The 23,044-nt window shown below is 34.1% G+C and overlaps 1 protein-coding gene across 1 annotated transcript; it reads right to left on the bottom strand.

Annotated features, from left to right (window-relative positions):
- Nucleotides 1-1,760: 1,760 nt before the first annotated feature.
- LOC128226867 (galanin receptor type 1-like) lies at nucleotides 1,761-6,267 on the bottom strand. The gene is made up of 3 exons (XM_052936958.1): nucleotides 6,165-6,267; nucleotides 5,191-5,414; nucleotides 1,761-4,117 (listed from the first exon to the last, which is right to left on the bottom strand). Exons 1-3 carry the CDS (start codon nucleotides 6,265-6,267, stop codon nucleotides 3,671-3,673), a joined length of 774 nt encoding a protein of 257 aa, XP_052792918.1. The 3' UTR covers nucleotides 1,761-3,670.
- Between the last annotated feature and the right edge of the window lie 16,777 nt (nucleotides 6,268-23,044).

The raw sequence follows: 23,044 nt of genomic DNA, 5'->3' as shown, positions 1-23,044 counted from the left end.
TGAATATATGTCTAATAGCATTTGATACAGGAGTACACCTTTGGGTTTACGTCCATTTTTGTATCTTTTGATATCAATTGTGTTGGTAATTTACGTAGAAATAACTAGTAATACTCTACATGATATTTGTTGTTGATTTCTTTTCAAATACAATTATACACAAAATGGCGCCATGTCGAGCCCGACGAAAGAGTGTTTGACACAGACGTAGTGCTAATCAATACATTTACAACAAAGAATAACATGCAGAAATTACAGGTTGAAAAAACGTGGAACTACGACACTCGGCCCCATTATGAATCCTGCTGGCATGTTTTATAAAAACAATCTTATAATGAATGGTTAAGTCATGACAAGTCCTTCTAAGAGTACTCATTTTAAAGATTAAACCTTGACATTTGAGATACAGTCCTGGATATTGTGCGTAACAGTAAAACAGTATGATAGCAAATTATGCATTTTAATTTTGATTGGATTATATCCGTTTATATTTTTTACAACGGACATTGTTTGCATACCATGATATGATCTGAGCAAAAGTCTTCTTCATTGTAATAATTTGAAAAGGGCGACAAGTATTCACCGTTCAGGAATTAAAGTGTATAGAGTGTTAAATAAATATAAATATCATGACTGCCAACCCTCCTATTAATAATTGTTTCGTTAACGTAGCCCATCACCCATCATTCACTGATTTGTCTGGGCAATTATTTGTGATGAGATCTTACAGACTTGTTTAAGTTTTAAATGTGGTTTGGATTAATACCTAAGTAACTAGTATAGCAATACACATTCTAGATAACCTCAACACGAATCACATGAAAACGCAAGAGTGTAATTGTCCGTTGTCCACTGACCTTAGCCTAGCGTCCCCAATTTACGTACCCTTGCTTTAGAGTATTTCAGTTTAAGAAATCACTACAACGATTCACTTAATGCCTATGCTTAGAAATGCTCAGAAAATGATGCTACATAATGCTTTTGTCACTGAATTGCCACTTGATTGATGTAATAAACGCTCTAGTTTACCTGTAAAATATTTATCAAAAGTATACTTGAACAGAACAAATCTGAACAACACTAAAAGTAAAACCGACAATACCATGTCTCAATATACGAAATAGTTACCGATACATGGTAACTATATTTACTGGCCGTTTTTTTCAAGTCTAAATGCAATGAATGGACATTTCTCGTATGTTAAGAAAACGTTCCTGTTTTACCGATGGCTTTAATATTGTAATGGCTCTCTAAGACGATTATTGCCAAGATAAATGGTCATTTGTGATGCGTCGTAGAGCTTTTCCCGGTGCTTCAAGACATTCAATCTGTTCTTACCGCATAATGGTGACTATGACATATTCATAGCTCTTTTAACGGTTATTGCCAAGTTGCAGTGAAGTATGCGGTGTACAATATAGATCATCAGCTTTATCGGACATTTATTGATAAGTTTATCAACCTGTGTATAGCTACTTCTTTAAAAATTGTCTGCAGACACAAGAAATATGGATTAATAACTTTATTATAATTCAATAAGGTTTAAACGACAGTAACAAGTTATAGTTAAAGCATTTATGGCAATAAACATGATATTGTTTGAATAAAACAAATACTACTCTATTCCACCATGTTGTCAAATTCCATGTACACAAAACAACATGTAGTAATTTGTACACGATTGTTTAATGCATGCATGCGAAGTGATAAGCGATTGTAATAGTTTGTGCATGAAAGGACTTATATAAAATAATATAAAATAATCCATAATTAGTTTATTGTTTAAAAATAAAACAACAATAAAAAAGGGTTTACGATTTAACTAGGACTATTGGACGTGTCCTTGCAGAGAAAAAAGAAAGAAAAAAAGAGAACCTATATCGGGGGTGTTATTGTCAGTCTTCCTAGTATAAATCACGATCAGTGCTTGTTAATGAATCATAGGCAACATTTGAAAAAGAAACATAATTTATTGTTAATAATTGTCATATGAAGAAATTATATGACATGAATGTCATTCATTTTTAAACATTGTTTAGTTTCCGTCGCAAAATGGGGATCATTAGGACGTCATTCCAATATAATGCCGCTAACATTTAAGCAATCTTATATAATCTCACATATATAACAACTATTTTCAATGGAATCATACACAACGCATTAACATAATAATATTGACTTTCAAAACAAAGACTACATATAACAGAAGATATTAATTTCACAAACATAGCAAGACATTTGAAATTGTTTTTTGATAAGTCCTCATAAAAGGAACTGGCCACATTTGTCTTGTTGACACTTCATTTTGAGGTCTGATGTTGCAGTTATAAACGTCTCATTGGGACAAAGCTTGTTCACAATTTCCTCGATGTGTTGCGAGTCGTTTCCGAAAAAGTTATATTGGGGAAAATACACAAATATTATCACGTTTTGAAATTGTAATGATATTGTGCGTAAAGAAAATTTGTGCAGAGAAAGTATTAAGATGAGTTTAAGATGGGAATATTGATGAAAATATGTATATTCCTTGTATATGTGTATCCTGCTATACGTAAAGCATATAAGCCCTTAAAGTAATATTAAGCGTGTGCACGTTTTGGTTTGTGGTACACACTTGGAACATTGTTTTCTGCGATGTGAACTGCATCTTAGCCGTTGTTCATTTTCATCGATTCATGTGCGTTTTATTTGCTACTTATGTAACTTAATTCTTTTTGTAATAAAATATTAATATAAATTTACCTTACTGTCATGACTTTTAACACTTTTCTACCGGGTGCCATCTATTTCACTGTTTATTTTTTTATCGAAGAAAGACAATATGCAAATGCTCATACAAACATGATTTCCCAAAACAATGACAACTACTATAACATAAGTCAAGATAATGCAGCAACAAAAATACTTTCGTTTTGGTATAGGTATATCATAACAATCAAAAGGACAGGGAATTATGAAGCTTTGATATACAATTCATTCGTTAGGGACTGCAAAATTAAACCACCTGCAATTCCGAGAATAAGTCATATAAACTTGATGTCTTCGATGCGCATTTAAGCAAAAATAGTAACACCACAATAATTTCACACACTCTCAGAAGAACAGATCCATGCAGAAGCACATGTTATTTTCTATGAAGTCGACATTTGTTTCAAATTATCAGATGACTTTATACAAAAGTACCGCACATAATGGTATGATGGTATAAGTTAACATACGCAAGCTATAATTATATTAAGCGATTTTGATACGATTTTTCGGAAATTTATGGCAATGCTTAAGCGAACAATTATTAAAATGACCAATAAAAATCGTCCAAATACAATTGTAGTATGACTTTCACCAAACGATCATGTACATCAACAAATAAATGTGTTTTTTTTCCTTTACTGATGTCAGAAAATAACGTGAGATTAAGTAGTACTAAAGTAAACCATTATAAATAATTATGTTTTCAACCTTTTATAGTGTATTAAACATATTGTATTTGAATTGAAGGCTAGGTTGCCTGGTATAGCAAACTCTCTTCGATTTTTAAGTAAGTATATATGTCCATTCGTCATCTGGCTAAAACAGTTATATTGAATCGTGTAAAAAAACTGTGAGATATATAGGAATTCATGGGCAGTCATCCAGAGGCGTTCGGCGTATTTAATTGTAGTGAAATGCCTCATAAGTCCGTCTGCATCAGCTTTCTCTCCTCTTGGTGATTGTTTAAAACGGTTGTCATTGTAGACTTTGAGTTGTGCTCAGTCCTATCAACTAAACCCACTTGTGTAACGCAGTCATCCACTGGACCGCCGCAAATCCGGTATCGATTTGCAATGGAAGGGAAAGTCTTGCGGAAAGCCTTACGAAACCCGTCGCTAAGGAAGGCGTATACAAACGGATTCACGCACGAGTTAGAGTACGATAATGTGTGAGAAACGATTTTCATGACGTACATGGTCGGTGTTCGCGGAAAAAGAGGGTCGTACTTAAACCAGATGTTAAGAATATGGATAGGAAGCCAGGATACAGCAAACACGATAACGACAGACGCCACCAGCTTGGTGACGCGTTTTCGCCTCTTGTCTTGTAATTGTGTCTTTTTGGACATGATCCCATTTGACTGCGTCTGGAAATAGGAATGATGTGGTTTTATACTGGACACTTACACAGTCAATGGACTTATTAGTACTGTTTATATTTATATATACTAATATTAACTTAAAATAAAGGCATTTCAATGTCATTTCTCTGCTTGCATAATAAAACCAATTTATGTAAAAAGTGTCTAATTGAAAATACAATATATTTATCTATGATATTCTCCTTATCTACGATGAGTTCAGCCGTTATTATATTTATATTTCTACACTATTTAATACACAATATCATTATTCTCATAAAATAACTAAATAGTGTGTCAGTAAGCGTCTATATAAATAATTCCTGTTATGTCTTTGTCGCTTGTTTTATACATCATTTCTTGCCATGCTTTCCTTAAAAAAATATTATTGCTTATGAAATGTAATATTACCTGGAGCACCACTTTATCACATTTTTACGAAAAGTAAATGACCATACTAGTGCCTTCGAGCTTTATATTATGAAATCAGTTAAAGCTAATCCAATAAGCAAAAAGACACATTTTCTGACTACATTATTATTTTTCCGTACTGATAACCAAACGCAATCTTGTTTAAATTTTGAGTTTTCATACAAACGATGACTGCTACTTGTCTAAAATATACTTGAAACGTGATAAATGAAACTATTTTGTAGTCCACTTTAGTTTGACATCAATATATGACTTAGATTTCAATATCATACTTAATAACACTCAATTTGATGTTATTTGATGTCAGAGACCTTGCAAGGTTACGCAACTATTGTATCTAACATAACGGTCAACGGACAGCCTAAATTTGATTAAGCCTTAGGTATACCAAGCTTGTCTTTTCATACTCTGTGTTATAAACACTATGCCGTTCGTGCTTCCAAATATCGTTTTCAGGAGTAGTAGAAATGTAACGTATTAAAAACGTACTCAATGAACCATCTTGTATTTCAAAGTGTTTTTACCATCATAGAAAATTGTAGGGACACTTACTTGTTTCTGTTCAATTTTCGGCAATGTTTTCAATATCATGGCGCATCATACATGATACATGTAGAGAACATATTGAAAAATAATACAATACTAACCCCATGCGCCATCTTGTTTCTCCAAAGCGTTTGCAGTATCTTAGCGTAGCAGTATATGATAACCGTTAGGGGCACAACGTATGTAGCGAGCACCACGAGTGTAATGGACGCCTTGCCGTACACCTGCTTCGGCTCCGGCCATATATCCTCGCAGTAAATATGGCCTCCTATTTGGACAGTTGTCCGGAAGTAGATGGCGAACGGCAGTGAGATGATGATCGATACTGTTAATACAAATGTATTTAGGAAATATATTACTTCAGAATTCACACATGTTTTAAAACTCACACAGTGTTTCTCAGTGTATCGAGACTCAAAAAAGACAATCACATTCTTTGGATGACATTCATTTAACATTATATAGATTTCAATAAATGAGATTCTAGGGCTAAAGAATACGTAAGACAACTAGAATGCATGCACTTGGAGAGAGAAATCTCCAGTTTTAATATAATTTTAATTCGAGTGTCATTGAATTAACCAGTTCCTCTCAGCAAAACAAATTTCATTTAACCCACGGGGCCTGTCTCGGCAGCTTTAACTTTGACTCTATATCATTTTGAAATCCCAATAGTCGTAACGTTAGCCATTTGCCTTCATTAAATATCAAGGACCAACTATTTAATGAGAAACAAACAACAAATCTCAACAAATTTAACAAGTCATTTTAGAGTAATTATAGCAAACATTGTGTTCAAACAAAATCATTGTGACCGTGACATTTGTCCTCGAGACATTGCGTTTAGATGTATGGATTCACCAGCAGCTCTCTAAAGCACAGTAAGTAGCAAGTGTCTAGTCAATGCCAGTTAAGAAAATCAATTTATCATAAGGATTCAAAGATGTGTTAGTGCATTTAAATATTAACATAAATTTATTTGTAGGTTTAATTAAATAAAAAAATGAATTTGTTTCTTTCTGCTACATGCCATTATAAGTATGTAAGGTAATAAAAATACGATTCAAGACAATACCTAGCCAGACAATCATGCAGACGACCATTAAGGCTGTCGTGGTGCGCCAGTTGCGAGACTTGATGGCGTACACGATTGCGCAGTAGCGGTCTATCATCGCCATCGACGTTAGACATGTCGCATGTAGCGTCACCTCCAAAGGATACCTATATATGTTTCATGTAAACATGTAGTGCACCAAGGAGAAGCCAATGGGCAGTTCCCGAGGTATTAGGATCAATGAATTTTCAAATGTGAAGGGAAAACGTTTTCATCCGCAAAAACATTTAAATTGAAAAATATTGTCGAAATCACAGTAATACATAGATATGTTTAAACACAAAAACTAGCTAAATGATTGCTAAAATAATGACAACGATAAATGAAGTATGTCAATCTTTGGTTCAATAAGTACAATGTAATATACAATTTCACTGGACGTAGAAACACATCATATTTAATTGTTTGGTACATAAACAGTAAGTACCGTAACGTGCATCCTTTGAATACGGGACTGCTTTATAGTATGAAATACATTCTGGATTATAAGGTTGGCGCTTTTTTTCTAGCATTGTAATTTGACCATCCAATGCTAATGAACTAAGCTGTTTTTCTTTCTATTTTCAGTGTATGTTTGTATGACAACGAAATTAAGCTTTAGGTACTGATTGGACTGACTAATACATCAGTCAGATAAACAGCTTTATTACCACTTAACACAACAGAGGAAAAGAAACCAGCAAAAACATGGTCTATATCGCTTTAAATGAAACAAGTTTATTATTAATATGATATTGGATATGAAAACATCACTTTTCATTATTAATTAAACCAATGGTATGTACAATAACTAAAAAGTCTTTTGCATAATATCTCTCTTCACTCTTTCATAAATAGGAATTTTTTGATATAATGCCAATGGCTACCTCGCATGTAGCTCGGAATAACGATACCCTTATTTCGTTGTTTTCCAGTTAGTACAGGCTCCGATTAGGTTAAAAGACTTAATGTTGATATTATTAAATTGCGTTTCTTTGAGGTTTGTGCATTTTATCTAGTTTAACAAACGGTAAACTTGTGTTCACAAGAGATCGCGTTTTCCTATCAGTTCAAAGGCGGTTATTATATAATGTTATGAAACATTTTCTCTAGCGTAAATTCAGTCCGTGGTGTTAGAAAGTTTGTGTCTCTTGATTATAAACGTTAAGGCTCTTACTTCCTGCATCAAAAGAGGTGTTATATATTTAATGTTTTTACTACAGGGTTTGTTCATTGTTATGTTCTTATTCTCACAGGTGTACGCTCCTCTCAAGGATTTTCATTAAAGGGGTTTACTATAGTTTTACACTTGATGGATACTGTCATTTAAATTATGTTTGACTATTTTGACTTTAAAATATCAAAACTAACGTTGCCGCAATTTCCCTAGTCTAAAAGCGCCAGAATATTTGTGATATTTTTGTTTCTGAACACAAATTGAATGTAGAATTTCCGGCTGGACTAGAGGCATTCGAAGTGGCAGCTTATTGACCAATAATCTATCAAACAGAAGAAAACGTGGGGTATATTGGAATCAGCCACCCGTTAAACATGTCACTTCTGCCAAGGCACAGAGTGCTTCAATATCATCATTACGTTAACGCACCTGTGGTAAAGGGGAATCTCATTGATCATTTATTTGAAACGATGCAATTGGTTTCTTTGCGAAGGCATATTAACATTGTAGCCACAATAGCATTGGGTATCGCAGGAGACAAGATGTATTGTTTCAGGCAATATTGACGCGCATGTGCGCACAATTTCAGTTTATGCTTTAAATTACAGTATGAAACTATTGAACTATTATTATTACCCGTGCTAAACATTAAGAGATCTACGGCTATTGATGCGATTCTTAGCTAGTCGTATATCTTTTTAGTACAACGTCATCCGAAATTAAAATATGGGTCATTCGTACCTTGTATTAACCAAATGTCCTACATACCAGAAACTAGCCAATCTACACGAAAACGTAGCATATATTTCTTATTATTTTCAAGAGCAAGTAAATAGCTCTGAAAGAAGATTTATTATATTAACATCAAAAGTTTAATCTGCGAGAGTCTAATAGACAACCGTTGTTTTGTCTTGGTTACTCACTTAACGATAATAATATTCCGTATTTCTTTTAAATTTGTACACAGTTCTAATACCATAACAAAGGCATAAGACATGCATTTTACCCAATTACCAGACACGTCCTTGTTTATACTCAATGATATCCGTATGGCCAATAATACTTTTACATTATATCTTTTGAACGCTTGAACTTTTATTTTATTCTGACTATGGTAGTTTTCAAACTGCCCTGACATTTATTGTCACAATCGGTATATCTAAACATAGATCGGGTCATTCGGAAAATTATAATCTCGATAACTAAAATGGTTAAAGGGCTATTAGAATGAGTTTAACAAATGAATTGGCCGAGTGTATGTGACTTTTCAGATCCATTGATTTTGGTTAATTGATATTGACATATATTACTTAGATTATGCACGCGTATTGAAATTGTAAGAGTAAAATAAAAAGACATCGCCGTTTGCGTACTGTTAACACTTCTGGATATAAACGCTTTTTCGACCCCAACATCCCTCACCTGATCGAACATAAGAACAATACATTAACGCGCTAACTGGATTAAAACAAAACCTCTTAATATCAATAGTACGGTGTGTGTCATCAAACTCACTGCATCTACAATTCAGTGTGTCGGAATCGCCTCAAGATGTTTATAAAACACTTTGTCACCATGATGTTTGTCGGCAAATAACAAGATTACAATGTAAACAATGTTGCTTTAACGACGTCAAACATACCTTAATACATTAACCAAACACGAACGATGAAGTAACATGACCGAAGGGGATCAATGTATATCCATTTGCAATGCACTGGCGGTGAATTGGCAAATTTAATTCACAAAACCAGTCCAAACCCGAGCATATCAGTCACAAATACAAGGTTGTTAGGCATATTGGCATTCTATTCATTTATGGCAAAACAATACCAACTGATTTAACCTTAGCGTCCACAAATAGTACAAGCATAATACGATGCTTGTAATATAAGCTTAAGCAGATGATAAAAACAAGTTTTATACAACGCCTCGCTTTGAAGTGACTCATTCCTTAACTAAAATCAATGATGCACCACGGTTATGGTAATACTCACATTAAATCAATCTGATTTCCATTACGGGACCGGTAATATCATATTCAGAAGCCGTAATAATGTAATAAACGCTTTTATATCAAGCAAAAGAAGTGAGAATTGCATGTGACCTAATTAATATCCAATAGTTACAGTTACATCAATAATTTCCATACCGTCATTCAACAAGAGCACCCTGTAATAGAAACAGAACATGATTCAGAGATTTAAATATGGACAAATCCAGCTGTCACACAAAGTACAATGTCTAAATAGATGCACAATAGAAACGTTTAAATATTAATTCATTATTATGTTTATCTTTGGTGATCGTAACACATACGATGTGTGTACAGAAATAATATAAAATTATTTTGGCCCTTTCACGCAGATAGTCATAATAAAAACCGTTAATACAAGCTTATATTTTTTTAATATGTTGTCATTAATTTTCAAAGATGTAATATGTTTCTGAATAAGACAAACTCTTTCTAACTTCCTTTATAAAAATAACATTATAATTGTCTTAAAGGTATATATTAGCCTGTGTGTTAGAATTGGATTGTTAAATAGCTGTTCAATAACCTGAGTATAATCATCTTATCTAAGGGAAAGTCTAAGAATAAAAAGGAATACTACCTCCTACAAAGCGGCATAACATCGATAACATGCCAAATGGAAAAGTGCGATGTAATCGTTTATCAATTTTGAATTTTTAAATCCATCGCAATTTTCGAACTGGACATCAGTAGATACAGTCAGTACCTTCCGATGTTCGACGCTCTTAACAGATATCGCTAGTCATCAACTGATTTACGATAACTGTTTTATATGAAATACTAGAGCCGATAGAGTCGATTTGTTTTAGTCAACTTTTTTTCTCAGGTTTCCTAGTTTCTATTGAAATACAGCTCCAGTTTTCTTCGGTAACGTTCCTATATAGCGGGATCAAATCAGCGAAACCAATCAAACTTATCCGGAGGAACTCTGTTTATTTTGAACTATGTTTTGTGTTCTGTCACTTTTTTATGGAAGAACAATTCAATGAACAGGATAAAAGCATTTTTTTTTGCCAATGTCCTTTATGAACTTAGTATTAACAGTTACTTCCGTCAATCACTTGACAGATTAAACAAGTGAAATGATTACTTCGTTACAAGATCGTATAGGTCTAACAACAACGCACGGAAATAGAGTACAGTAAGCATGTATATGCTTAGGGCACTATCACATAAAATATTCGATGTATTTTTCGCATGAATGCCAACGAAGGACTGCTGATTAACGCAAGAGCAACGTTGTCGAAGTCCAACAGAAAGATTAACAGATGTAAAATAAAGCTACACAAGTCGGATACAGGACGTACGATTGTGGAACATGTCATACGACATTCGAAAAGCTGTCGTGAACTTAACGTAGGGCAATATAACAAATAGCGTAGATATTTGTTATCATTCGTATGTCCACCATAAGACAGTCGTATAGCATATTACGACATATCTCAGAAATGGACTAGTGGCTGTTAAAACATGTTGAAAAACGCTTCGATAAGGGTATACTGCAAATTTTTCTCGCGACTGACTCACGAGTTTGCCATGTGTCCTATCGGAGATCTTGTGTAAGCTTGTTGAACGACGTACGTGACACGCACTTTACTATTGTTTTTGATATTTAAGATATATATTTATATTACTTGATCTATCATGCATCGTTTCTGGTTTAAGAACAGCATGTCTATTTTATTGTTGATGACATGCGAGTGTCAATAAAAATGTATTGCAACTGAAATCGTTTCTTGTTAATAAACTGAATTACCTTTGCAAAATGTGATACTGTCAAATCATTAAAGTTCGTGGGGCAATAATGTCCGTGGGTTTCGTGGGTTGGATGATCCACGAATTAAAGATCCCACGAAATATTGACCCTTTATTCCCTTTTTCATTGCCATGTTATGTACATATTCAAGTTTATTTGTTACAGAGGCCGCAGTATAGATCGTAAATATCCGTCTAACTGTATATCTTACTATCATTGTTTTGTTAATATGTTATATCAACCTTTAACAAATAATAAACCAAATCATAACATGTGCTGTTCATGAAAATCTCCAGGTTTACAAGATGTGAGTGATGAGTGTCGGTTTTCTATTTTTTTTCTTTAATTAAATAATTAATTGATTACATTAGAGGTTACTGAGCACTCAATGTGACAATGTACAAATCAAAGCGTTTAATATACTTATTAAACAAAAACGTTGAATAAATATTGAAATGAGATGATATTCAAAAGTAATTGAATTTGAAAACATCACCTATCTTTAGGGATTGTTTACTCAAATAAACGGACCTTCTCGGTGTTATCACAGTTTGCAATTTTTTTACTTGGCATTCAATGGCTTCGTCTATCTGTAGTAAGGATCAGGGTACATGTACATCTTCTTTTATAACCTTAATTTCCAATTAAATCGATAATTGACATGGATATATGCACTAATTGGCATGTCGTACCACTTAAGCGAGTGTCATAAACCGAGTGACGTAGACAACGGAAATCACGGGCCAGCGCCTGGAATGCAGTCGATCTAGGACGATCGCAATTTCGATTATATTTTTTTTCAAAAATGAAAAACCACGAAATCAAGTACCCACGAAATTGTAATTTTTCGGCAAACCACGAAATTTCATGGCAAGGAATATAAATGATTTCACAGTACATAAACGATCGTAAGATAAGTGTGTTAAAAACTGCTAAAATAATTTCAGATTTATAAGTGTGTAAAGTGCATTTATTCTGTTGTACGCATTGGCATATGTACCCTCTGGAATTATTGGAAACAATGAAACTAGAAATATTTGCAGACGTCTGAAAGGATGTACCTTGATATGAGTGTTCACAGATGTTGAACCGGCATCTTATACTATCGGGGGAAATTTATTAACTGCTCGAGGCGATTGGTTATGGAAGATCGAATTAAATTTGAATTAAACAGCGATAAAAGCGAAATAATAATGCCATTTGGTTTATGAAATTTATTTTTATTGTTATTATTTTATATTCCAAATTAACTTTGTATTTCTCGAAGCGATTGGTTGTGGCAGATCGAATAAAAGTTGAATTAAACAACGATAAAAGCGAAATAATATTGTCATCTGTTTTTATAAATATATTACACAATTAATTTGAGCAATTGGAAGTCGCCTTTTCATGTCGTAGCAGAAAATATATTTCGAGTTACGAACATGCACTTAATCAATGTATAACTGAAATAACAAATTTAACGTGAAAATATGTCGTGAACTGAATATTAATAAATGTCTGAGGATTTAACTATTTTAGGCCTATGCAACATATCAATATATTTCACATTGCATAAAATTCCGAAATCAGTTTTATTCACTTAGTGTTAACCACATATGCATTTGATTCAAATTTGTTATCGTGTCCATGTTCCTGTTATAGTTGGGAGGGACTACAATAATCATGTTAAATGTATTTGGCTACCATACGTTTCCCAACCGTCTCCCAAAACTACTTGCTACCGGAACGTTTGCGGTTGCCATGTTATCAGGTTATTTACTTGTGGAATTAGGGTGTTAAGAAAAAAAATCAAAACTATTCTAAAAGGTAAAATTGTTATACAGTTAAATGTATTCAACGTGTTAAAGTAATGAAAAAAAAACTGTTGTTAACCTATGTAAAATCTTATAACAGGCAGAGTAGAACAAACTTTATAATCGATGACATTCGTAGGTTTTAATCGTATACTCATTGTTATAACAATTAACCGACCCCATTTTTATATTAAATCTTATTTATTAGCCATACAGCTTTATATGTTCGTATATAAATATGTTTAACAAAATCGCTGTAGATGAACATTCTCCATATTCCTAAACTTGAATTGTTAACAATATTGACTATCTTGACACGATGATAACTTACTTGAATATTTTGTAGTTGTGTTGTATTTTTTAATGATTTTTCATTGACTATACCGGCATCGGTTTGCAAATTATTTAAACAAGAATATTAAAGAACAAAATAATTATAGCATAAGTGCTTCCAGATGCATTACAGGTGAAACAACTTTTGGTGCCAAATATGAGCGAGTTCCGTTAAGTTTTAATCGTATAATTATTGTTATAACTATTAATCAACTGCATTTCAATAATAAATATCATTAGCTAGCTATACAGCGTTTTAAATCCACTATTATAATTCACAAAACTGATGATATAGATGAACATAATCCTTAGATTTACTTGAATTGTTATTAAACGAATGACCAACAAAGATAAGGGGGAAAGAGAGCTTTATTCAGACAAACTAACTAACAGCTCCACTACAAATATATATAAAGCGCGCATAATTAAAAGTAACATTAAACAAGTATTCAAAACATGTAAAAAGCGCGCACATACAAAACATGACATATTTAACACAAATGCAAAACGTGCAAATGACATTAGGATGAATATAAAAGGCATGCGCAATGTATAGCTAGCTGTACTATACCAATTATCTTAAGTCCACAAACAGGTACTTGAATAGCATATGAAAAGAAAGCCTCTCAGACCCTCTTACCGCTCTGAGGACAATAAGCCAAATAGACATCCGCAGGGACGGGAGGGAGGGAAATTCAAGTTGCTCAGCTGCTTGGCGCGCGAAGAATGCCCACGCCGGACAAGAGCGCTGATAAGCCCGCCAGAATCGCGTGATCCCCAGCAAGGGGTACCAAGCAGGGAGCGCTATTGGCCATTCGTGTAAATACAATTAACTCTTAATTACACTAATTAGTGACTACCTTGTTACGATGATAATATGCTTGAATATATTTTTTGTAATATATTTGTATGATGTGATGCCTACTTGCACATGAAGTCAAAACAGACTTCTGTTATGTTCTGTTGATCAGTGGGTACCTATTTCAAAACGTGTATGTTCACCATGCAACCGTTAGTCCCATTGAAAGCACAGGTTTAGAAGTTTACGTGTTGATACAATTGTTCACCATTCATATGATGTTTAACATATTTTCGTTCAGCCAAATCATTCCTTTATTTCCCACACACGTGCACGTATGGTTTTTAAAGACCTAATGTTTCAATGTTTCTGGTCTTTGGATAATCCATGACATAAAGGTATCTCACGATAAGTGCAGAAAAATAAGGCGCTAAGAAGTTTTAAATACTTCGTTTTATTTTTCATATTTATATTATCTCCTCTGCATACACCCAGCATTTGCATATGTTTGTGGTTGAGAGGAATATGCCCATTGACAGGTTCTGTTTTGTTCATGTAATTTGCTATTGTGATATTGTAAGTGTTTTACTTATAGAATAATTCATGGTATACATGGTTGAAAATGATTGCCCGAGGCCTTAAGCCCTCGGGCAATTATTCCTTTTACAGGGGCAATTATCAACCAAAAGCCATGGTCAATCATGTATTATCCTGTATAATACATATGTTTTGTCATTTGTTAATGATTTCGAATGGATTTAAGAACATGATTTGGTGGAATAATGAAGGATATGTCATATAATTAGCATGTAGTCTGAAAGTCTAAAAAATTAGATAAAACAAAATGGTTTTGAATGGCATTAGCTGCGAAAAATACGAGTGACTGGAAATCAAAATAGCAAACCTTTTCGTACGTGTTTTCAGAATAAGCCTTCATTTTTTTCCATTTTTAAAATACAGACCATTCACCTAACTGTCATGAGGGCCATTTTTTCTTGCTCCTGTTATTTCATCAAAGAACTTCAAACGTTTATACAAACTTGAATTTCAAAAACTATAACAAGTACAGTACTTCATATTTTCAGATAATGCTACAAAATTTGTTCATTTTGGTACAATCTTGAGAACAAAAAAACCAACAAAAACAGTTCATTCATGGGGGACTGCATAATTAAACCTTATGCACTTTCGACATTAGTTCATATCAACTGGATGTTTTCGATGAGCATTTAAGGAAAGATATTTACATAATACAATGAAGATTCATACTTGCTTCAATTAACGAGAACAGATCCATGCAGAAGCACATGCTATGTTTTGATGAAGTCGACATCTTTTCATGTACCATTATTTTTTATAATCATATACACACCTAGTCAATGCACTTATTAGTACCGTTTATAATTATTTTTACCAATACTAAGTTAATACAAATGGATGTCACTGTCAATTCGTTGCATGCAATATAAACCATTTAATTTTAAAAGTGTGTAATTGAATGCAATGTATGTTTATCTATGCTATTCTTATTATATACAATGTGTTCGACCATTTTAATTTTTATGTCTATAGACATTACTTTGAGTCATCACGACTGAACACGACTGCTCATTATCAGTAGACAGAATTTACATATTGCCCTTGTCTTCGTCAAGGGCAGGGCATATGAATTTGTATTGTTTGGTATTAATTACTAAAATGAGGCCTTGAAACCTAAATTATATAGCATTTGGAACTGTTAGGCTTTGTTAACTGTCCCGATTTCGTCCACCATATAGATATCTTAAAATCCTTGTTTTCACTAGTTAACAGGGCTTTATTTGACCCTCTGCTTGGGAAAGCAATCTAGGGTTTTCTTTAATTAGAACCCCTGGGCTTTAAACAATCTTATTTGTTTTGACGCATTGCTTTACGAAAGCTGTCACATCGCATACCGAGTGGCGGACATATCCCTCCTAATCAACTGCAGGAAATATGCCTTATTTACCAGAGTCGACGGATCCGATCTTAATCTGTCAAATGAGAAATTGCCTGGAAGGTTGCTTGTTCAAACATCCATGATGTGATGAAGTACAGCAGGGGTTTGTGAGATGACTACAATAACAATCTCAAAAAAATGTTTCATGACCTAAATATATGTCATTCTTCACCTGAGCACTACTTCAGTAGTTTTAAACAAGTAGCATGATGGTTCAGGCAATTAAGTTTTAACCATTTTACCTCAAGTGCGGACATATTGGGCCGTAGAGAAAGGTTGTAAGTGTCTTTCATCTAATGGACTAAGCTGTTTAACATTTGTGAATCAACATTTTATTATTTTAAATGTTTGTGAGAGTGTAAGACAATGTCATTTAGCTTATTGATTTAACTGACTTGAACAGTAGTCGGCTAAACAGTGTAACGACCAAACCCAACAGACAAGTAGAAAACAGCAACAAACTTTAACTACAACATATTGTTTTCTTGAAAGTTTTACAAAAGAAACTTAGATGATGCCAAAATTGAAATGCCTAGAATATAGATTAATGTCCGTAATATTGACACAACAAGTTCACTTCTCATGGTGTTTATAAGTAACAACATAGTTGTTTGCCTTTAAAGGGTAAAACATTGATAAATTGCTTGCATATCGAAATAATAACACGTACAGTAAAAGATGTTCTCTAAAAAAGTGTGAATAATATCATCATGTCACATGTGTATCCATTAAACTAAGCATTCGCTATCCGAAATATATATGTATTTGCAATAAAACATTGATGTCAAATGATTTTAGCCTAAACATTTTTTTTTAAAAAGGAACAGAATTGATCCGGTTTAGCATGTTATATTCCAAATAAACAAAATATGTCAAGATCACTATACGTTCAAGTCAGCGCAAAGTGCAACGGAAACAGATGGCTTTTGCGAAAACAATGTGTTCGGCAGGTCCTTTAAGGAAAACGTATACAGAGATAATAACATCATGCAAAAATGCTTTCATTAACAACACCAGTAAACATTATTCGTTATCGACACAATCGGACCCTTATCAACGACCGTGTTGTGCAATCACTTTTCCGATCAGGTAAACTCAAGCAATGATTAAATTTCATTTTGAATCAATTTACGATATGTCAGGCAGAGATGTTACATGTGCATTGTACATTTTATTAACAATCATAAGGCTAACAATTTAAGTCAACACAATAACACAAATGTATATTGTTCTGGTATTTATACATATATGTTTCAGATGTAACTTTAAATGTGTATAGAATGACCAAATTTACCACCAAAAAGAATCGAAAAAGCATATTGCAAATCATGAAAGCATGTTTCTCATGAAACGACGTTACAAAAAAAATTATTAAAACCAATTGTGAATTACGAGTACGGTAAGGGTCGAAAAATTTGATCAGATTGGAATATCGTGTGAGTAATTATAAATTAAGTGGACATTAGTTATGTTTGTATTTGTACATACTTATAGTAATATTGTTGTGAAGGAAAGCGAAATGCATTTGACCTAATTTGCAGTCTTGTCAACATCCATACACAGTGATATTCGTCCGGTCAAAACCATTATTCAATTGCCTCTATAGACCAATTTTGAAGTTTAATTTAGTGTGTTTTTATTGCCTCTAAATTTCTAAGAAACACTTTGTCACCAAGATGTTTGACTGTTTAAATCTTTTTTTTTTATGCAAAAAAGGTTACTTTAACGATGTCGAAGAGATTTAAATACATTAACTAGACGCCAGCAATGAGATGAGGTCGCCAAATACGGTATATTTTTTTCGTTTTGTCATGCACTTTAAGAGGTTTGCATCTATAAAACTCACAAACGCCGTCTTGAGAAATTCAGCCGTTAAAATAAAGTTGCTAGGCATACTGACATAAAAATCGTATATGGCTGGAAGTGCCAACATCGTAGCGAAAGATATTAGGTACTCGTCCTTATAAACTTGGAACATAATTATACCCTTATCAAAGACCGCACTTTGTTATGTCTGCCGTTGGTGATATTTTACTCATGCAGTGAAATGGTTTGATTAAATAAATAAGTGTCTTGGTCTCTTCCAGTATGTGGTTGTGCATCTGTGTAATATAAGTGTGAGAGCAATTCTACAAGCTCATTATTTGAAATGAGCTGTTGACATCATATCAAAGTTATTCTGAATCAGTTGACTGGCGGTAAGACACTTGAATATCAACCCGGTTGTCGCAGATTCGATCCCAAGCCTCTGCACCAAAATAAGTAAACATCTTCCGGGAGAGGGCCTCAATTAGAAGTCGGTGAAAAAGCGCTACACACTGGCGCACGTGAAAAATAAGATAGCTTTAACAAGGGTTACATTATGTCCGTGAGTTATATCAAACGACCTAAAAAGAATCCATCGCTTACTGGAGCTACCGCCCAATAGTAATTCGATTGAACCCTAAAAAAAGCGATGCACCATCCCCATTAATCAATTCTTCATTAGAAATCACTGCCCATTAGGTGCTTTGATAAAGACACTTAGTGTTACATATATTGTTTCTGTCACTAACGTTTTATCGGGGTCAGCATAAATATGTCGACCAATAAGATCCATTACAGAAAGGAACAAGGTAACAAGGCAACCGGATATTAAAGTACAGTAGGTGTCTTTGCTAACGAGGTTATATTGGACGTGTAATATCTCGACGATGATAATTGTTTCCGCTAAATACAGATCGTTTATTGTTTTGGGAGTTGAATCTTCAAGGATTAGCAGCATCATTAGGAAGACTGAACTTTATTTTTTTATTTTTTATTTTTTCTACTACTACTACTACCACTACCACTACCACTACCACTACCACCACCACCACCCACCACCACCACCACCACCACCACCACCACCACTACTACTACTACTACTACTACTACTACAACTACAACTACTACTACTACTACTACTACTACTACTGCTACCACCACCACCACCACCACCACTACCACTACAACCACCACCACCACCACCACTACTAATACGACCACCATTACCACCACCAAAATCACCACCATCACCACCACATCCATTACCACTTTTTTACAGTCTATATAATGATGTATCAAATACCCCCTTACACAGTATATATCAACTGCTTCGACTAATTGAACTCAATTTGGTCGACTGCTGATTTATTGAAATAAATGTTTTGGAAAATTTCGAAAAAAACAGGCTTCTAAAACTATAATACTTTTCATTAAATTTATAAATAGCAATTTTACATCCCTAATGCCAAGGTCATAGTGTCACGATTTGGCCGTGCCGCTGTGTCCCTTTTTGACTCCCACGATTTGATAATTTAATCCGGGTGCCAGGTTGGGCCAATTGGTAGTCACGCTGTCGTCTTGTATTACTCCAGTTCTTAAATAATTGGAATGGTTACAAACAATAAAAACAGTTTGGCTATGTCTTGCTGCCACCACGCTGTCGTTTTGCCACGCAGCACCAAATGATGTTCAGTAAGTATCGAGTTTGCACCTCAAATTAACGTTGCCGGTTGCTTAACATTCCTAAACCGAGTTTATATGATTGATAAGGATTATACCAATTGTTAAATGTTAGCTTTTGTAGTATTATTCTAGATTCGATAAGAAACCTCTGAGCAATTGGCCATCAGACAAGCTTGTGCAGCTTTATATGAATAAATGTTAAACTTTTTGCAAAGCAGAGTACTACTTTACTCTAATATTTATTTTCTATTTGTCAATGTACTGTGGGTTAGATACAAATTATACTACTTTTGTCCCAGTTCTTCTCGTAGTTCTATACATACAGTATACAGCTCTATTTTCCTTTAATAGCGTGTTAATATAGCGGAAACAAGTCAGCGTAACATATCAAGGTCGTCAAGAACACTGTATATTGGCTTTAGTCATGTTTTTGTTTTGCGGCTATTTCAAGGAAGAGCGCTCTCATGAACTGGATTTGAGCATTAGTTGGCCAATGTCCTATAGTTACGAAATTTTTAATATCACTTCTTCAACCACGAGACAGATTAAACATGTATTTGCCCTGTCACATAAAACGTACGATGCTTTATTTATCGCACGAATGTTAACAAACTACAACATCAGAGTCCTGCAAAATTAATTGGAAGGTAAGTAGTAGCGTTGACATAAACAGATGTTTTGGACAACTGCTTGTTGATAGCTAAATGATGTCTAATGTTATATAAATGTCTGTTGAGAGTTCAACGCTCTCTTATGTTGTATAAATATCTGTTGAGAGTTCAACGTTGTCTGGTGTTGCACAACTGCCAGTTGATAGCTCAACGCTGTCTGATGTTGTAGAACTGCCTGTTGATAGTTCAACGCTGTCTTATGTTGTAGAACTGCCTGTTGATAGTTCAACGCTGTCTTATGTTGTAGAACTGCCTGTTGATAGTTCAACGCTGTCTAATGTTGTACAACTGCCAGCTGATAGCACAACGCTGTCTTATGTTGTACAACTGCCTGTTGATAGCTCAACGCTGTCTTATGTTGTACAACTGCCTGTTGATAGCTCAACGCTGTCTTATGTTGTACAACTGCTTGTTGATAGCTCAACGCTGTCTAATGTTGTACAACTGCCTGTTGATAGTTCAACGCTGTCTTATGTTCTAGAACTGCCTGTTGATAGTTCAACGCTGTCTAATGTTGTACAACTGTCAGCTGATAGCTCAACGCTGTCTTATGTTGTACAACTGCCTGTTGATAGCTCAACGCTGTCTTATGTTGTACAACTGCCTGTTGATAGCTCAACGCTGTCTAATGTTGTACAACTGCCTGTTTATAGGTCAACGCTGTCTTATGTTGTACAACTGCCTGTTGATAGTTCAACGCTGTCTCAGGTTGTACAACTGCCTGTTGATAGCTCAACGCCGTCTTATGTTGTACAAATGCCTGTTGATAGCTCAACGCTGTCTTATGTTCTACGACTGTCTGTTGATAGCTTAACGCTGTCTTATGTTGTACAACTGCCTGTTGATAGGTCAACGCTGTCTGATGTTCTGCGACAGTCTGTTGATAGCTTAACATTGTCTTATGTTGTACAACTGCCTGTTGATAATTCTACGCTGTCTGATTTTGTTCAACTGCCTATTGATAGTTCAACGCTGTCTGATGTTATATAACTGGCTGTTGATAGTTCAACGCTGTCTGATGTTGTACAACTGCCTGTTGATAGTTCAACGCTGTCTGATGTTGTACAACTGCCTGTTGATAGTTTAACGCTGTCTGAGGTTGTACAACTGCCTGTTGATAGTTCAACGCCGTATAATCAAACCGTAAGGTTAATGGTCGTTACGTTAACCCATGAAAGGCGTTTAAAAGACGTACGATTGTTTAAAATATCATTGCACATCCGAATAGTTATCGCTGATTTAACGTGAAATGTTACATATTATGGCTTCGAATGTGTATCATACATGGCTACCATTTAAATTAACTATTAAAATCCATGTACTTTTCGGACTAATGTAGGTCCCAACTGTACCCAACATTATGTCAATGCAAAACATTTGTAAATTGTTCCAGTGAAATTTCCGAAATGTCTCACAGGATCAAATGGAAAATCTCAAGTGCCAAACGGAATTGCAATCTAAAAAAACCCACCAATCTTCTTATTTACGAACAAGATTATATCGATACCCTTAACTATAAATTACAAACTGAGCATAAGATACGTGCGTTGATAAAATTACAAAATGCTTTTTAGTTTATGATTTCAAAAAATGCCAAAATCATACGCATCCTCGGGACTAATTAAAACAATGAAACTAGAGTATTTGCAGGTGTTTCAATCGATTTATCTTGATATTAGTGTACACAGATGTTGAACATGTAACGTTTACCATCGGGGGAAATTTCCTAAATGTTAAAGCTCGAAGCTTAAGGTTTAAACCTGTATTAAAGTATAATTAAAAAGCAATAAAAGAAAAATTATATTACCATCTGGTTTCAGAAATGCATTACAAAAATAATTAGAGCAATTTGCAGTATCGTTTGCATGAATCAGTGGAGTTTATTGTTCCACTATCTTTAATGTAATAAATCATTGTATAACTAAACTCACAAATTTAACGGTACAGTTTGTCATGGAATGTTTCAATTATCTAATAAACGCTTTTATGCGTATGAAACATATCAATATCGATTATAGTGACTTAAAATTTCAGATCGAGTTCGATTGTTACAATTTTAATTCTTTGTAAGGTATAAGTTTAGAGATATAAATGTTAATAAATCTGTTTATGGCACATATATGACGTGTACACATCTTTATCATGCATGAAGATACTTTCTGAACCCTAACACACGTGCTCGTATGGTTTTTGAGGCCCTCACGTTATTTTACTTAATTTATGTTTTCGTCTATTACTGATCGATATGTTGAGGCTTATATGCGACTAATACGTTAAATTGAGGTGTTAAGAATTTTTATTTACTTCATTATTATACAGCTATTTCATATTTGTTATTTCAAATTACCTATTCATACACCATTTATTTGTTTATATATTTGGTTACGAAGACAACGCACCTTAACAGGTTTAGCTAATATACTACTGTGTGATGGTAAATACCTTGCAGATATTCTTTTGTATGGACATACTTGTATAATGTTGGTTTATCAGACTATCAAAAGCAAAGGCAACAAGTATTTCCCAAAGCAGTTAAAAGCGCATCACCCGCATGAAATTTATAACATAATTATAAAGATCACGGAACAAGATACATTTTTTTTCAATTTGATAAAGTATGTATCTTGGGAGGGTTAGTGTAAAAGGCGTGGAAGAAACGAACAAGAATAATGCCCTCTTCCGTACTTTAAATGCAAGTACAATCCAATTAGTGCTGCAATAAGTCTTCTAAGCGTATTATTACGCAGCTAAGTTTGTTTGAAAACTGCTTGAGTGGCATAATATTGTGCGGCTTATGAGCTCTGTTATTTTAAATCTCTTGTAAATAC

Source organism: Mya arenaria, chromosome 1, assembly GCF_026914265.1.
Source record: "Mya arenaria isolate MELC-2E11 chromosome 1, ASM2691426v1".
In the NCBI taxonomy this organism is placed as follows: Eukaryota; Metazoa; Mollusca; class Bivalvia; order Myida; family Myidae; genus Mya; species Mya arenaria.
The sequence above is the reverse complement of the archived record's forward strand: the minus strand, read 5'-3'. Positions and strand labels throughout refer to the sequence as shown.

Bases quoted from the DNA above. Each gene is read 5' to 3' on its own strand.
- LOC128226867 (XM_052936958.1), bottom strand. From the start codon at position 6,267: ATGGCGATGATAGACCGCTACTGCGCAATCGTGTACGCCATCAAGTCT. The intron at 5,415-6,164 runs GTATTGTCTTGA...TTGTATTAACAG, and splicing joins CTGCATGATTGTCTGGCTAG to TATCGATCATCATCTCACTG. The intron at 4,118-5,190 runs GTTAGTATTGTA...TCCTATTTCCAG, and splicing joins GAAACAAGATGGCGCATGGG to ACGCAGTCAAATGGGATCAT.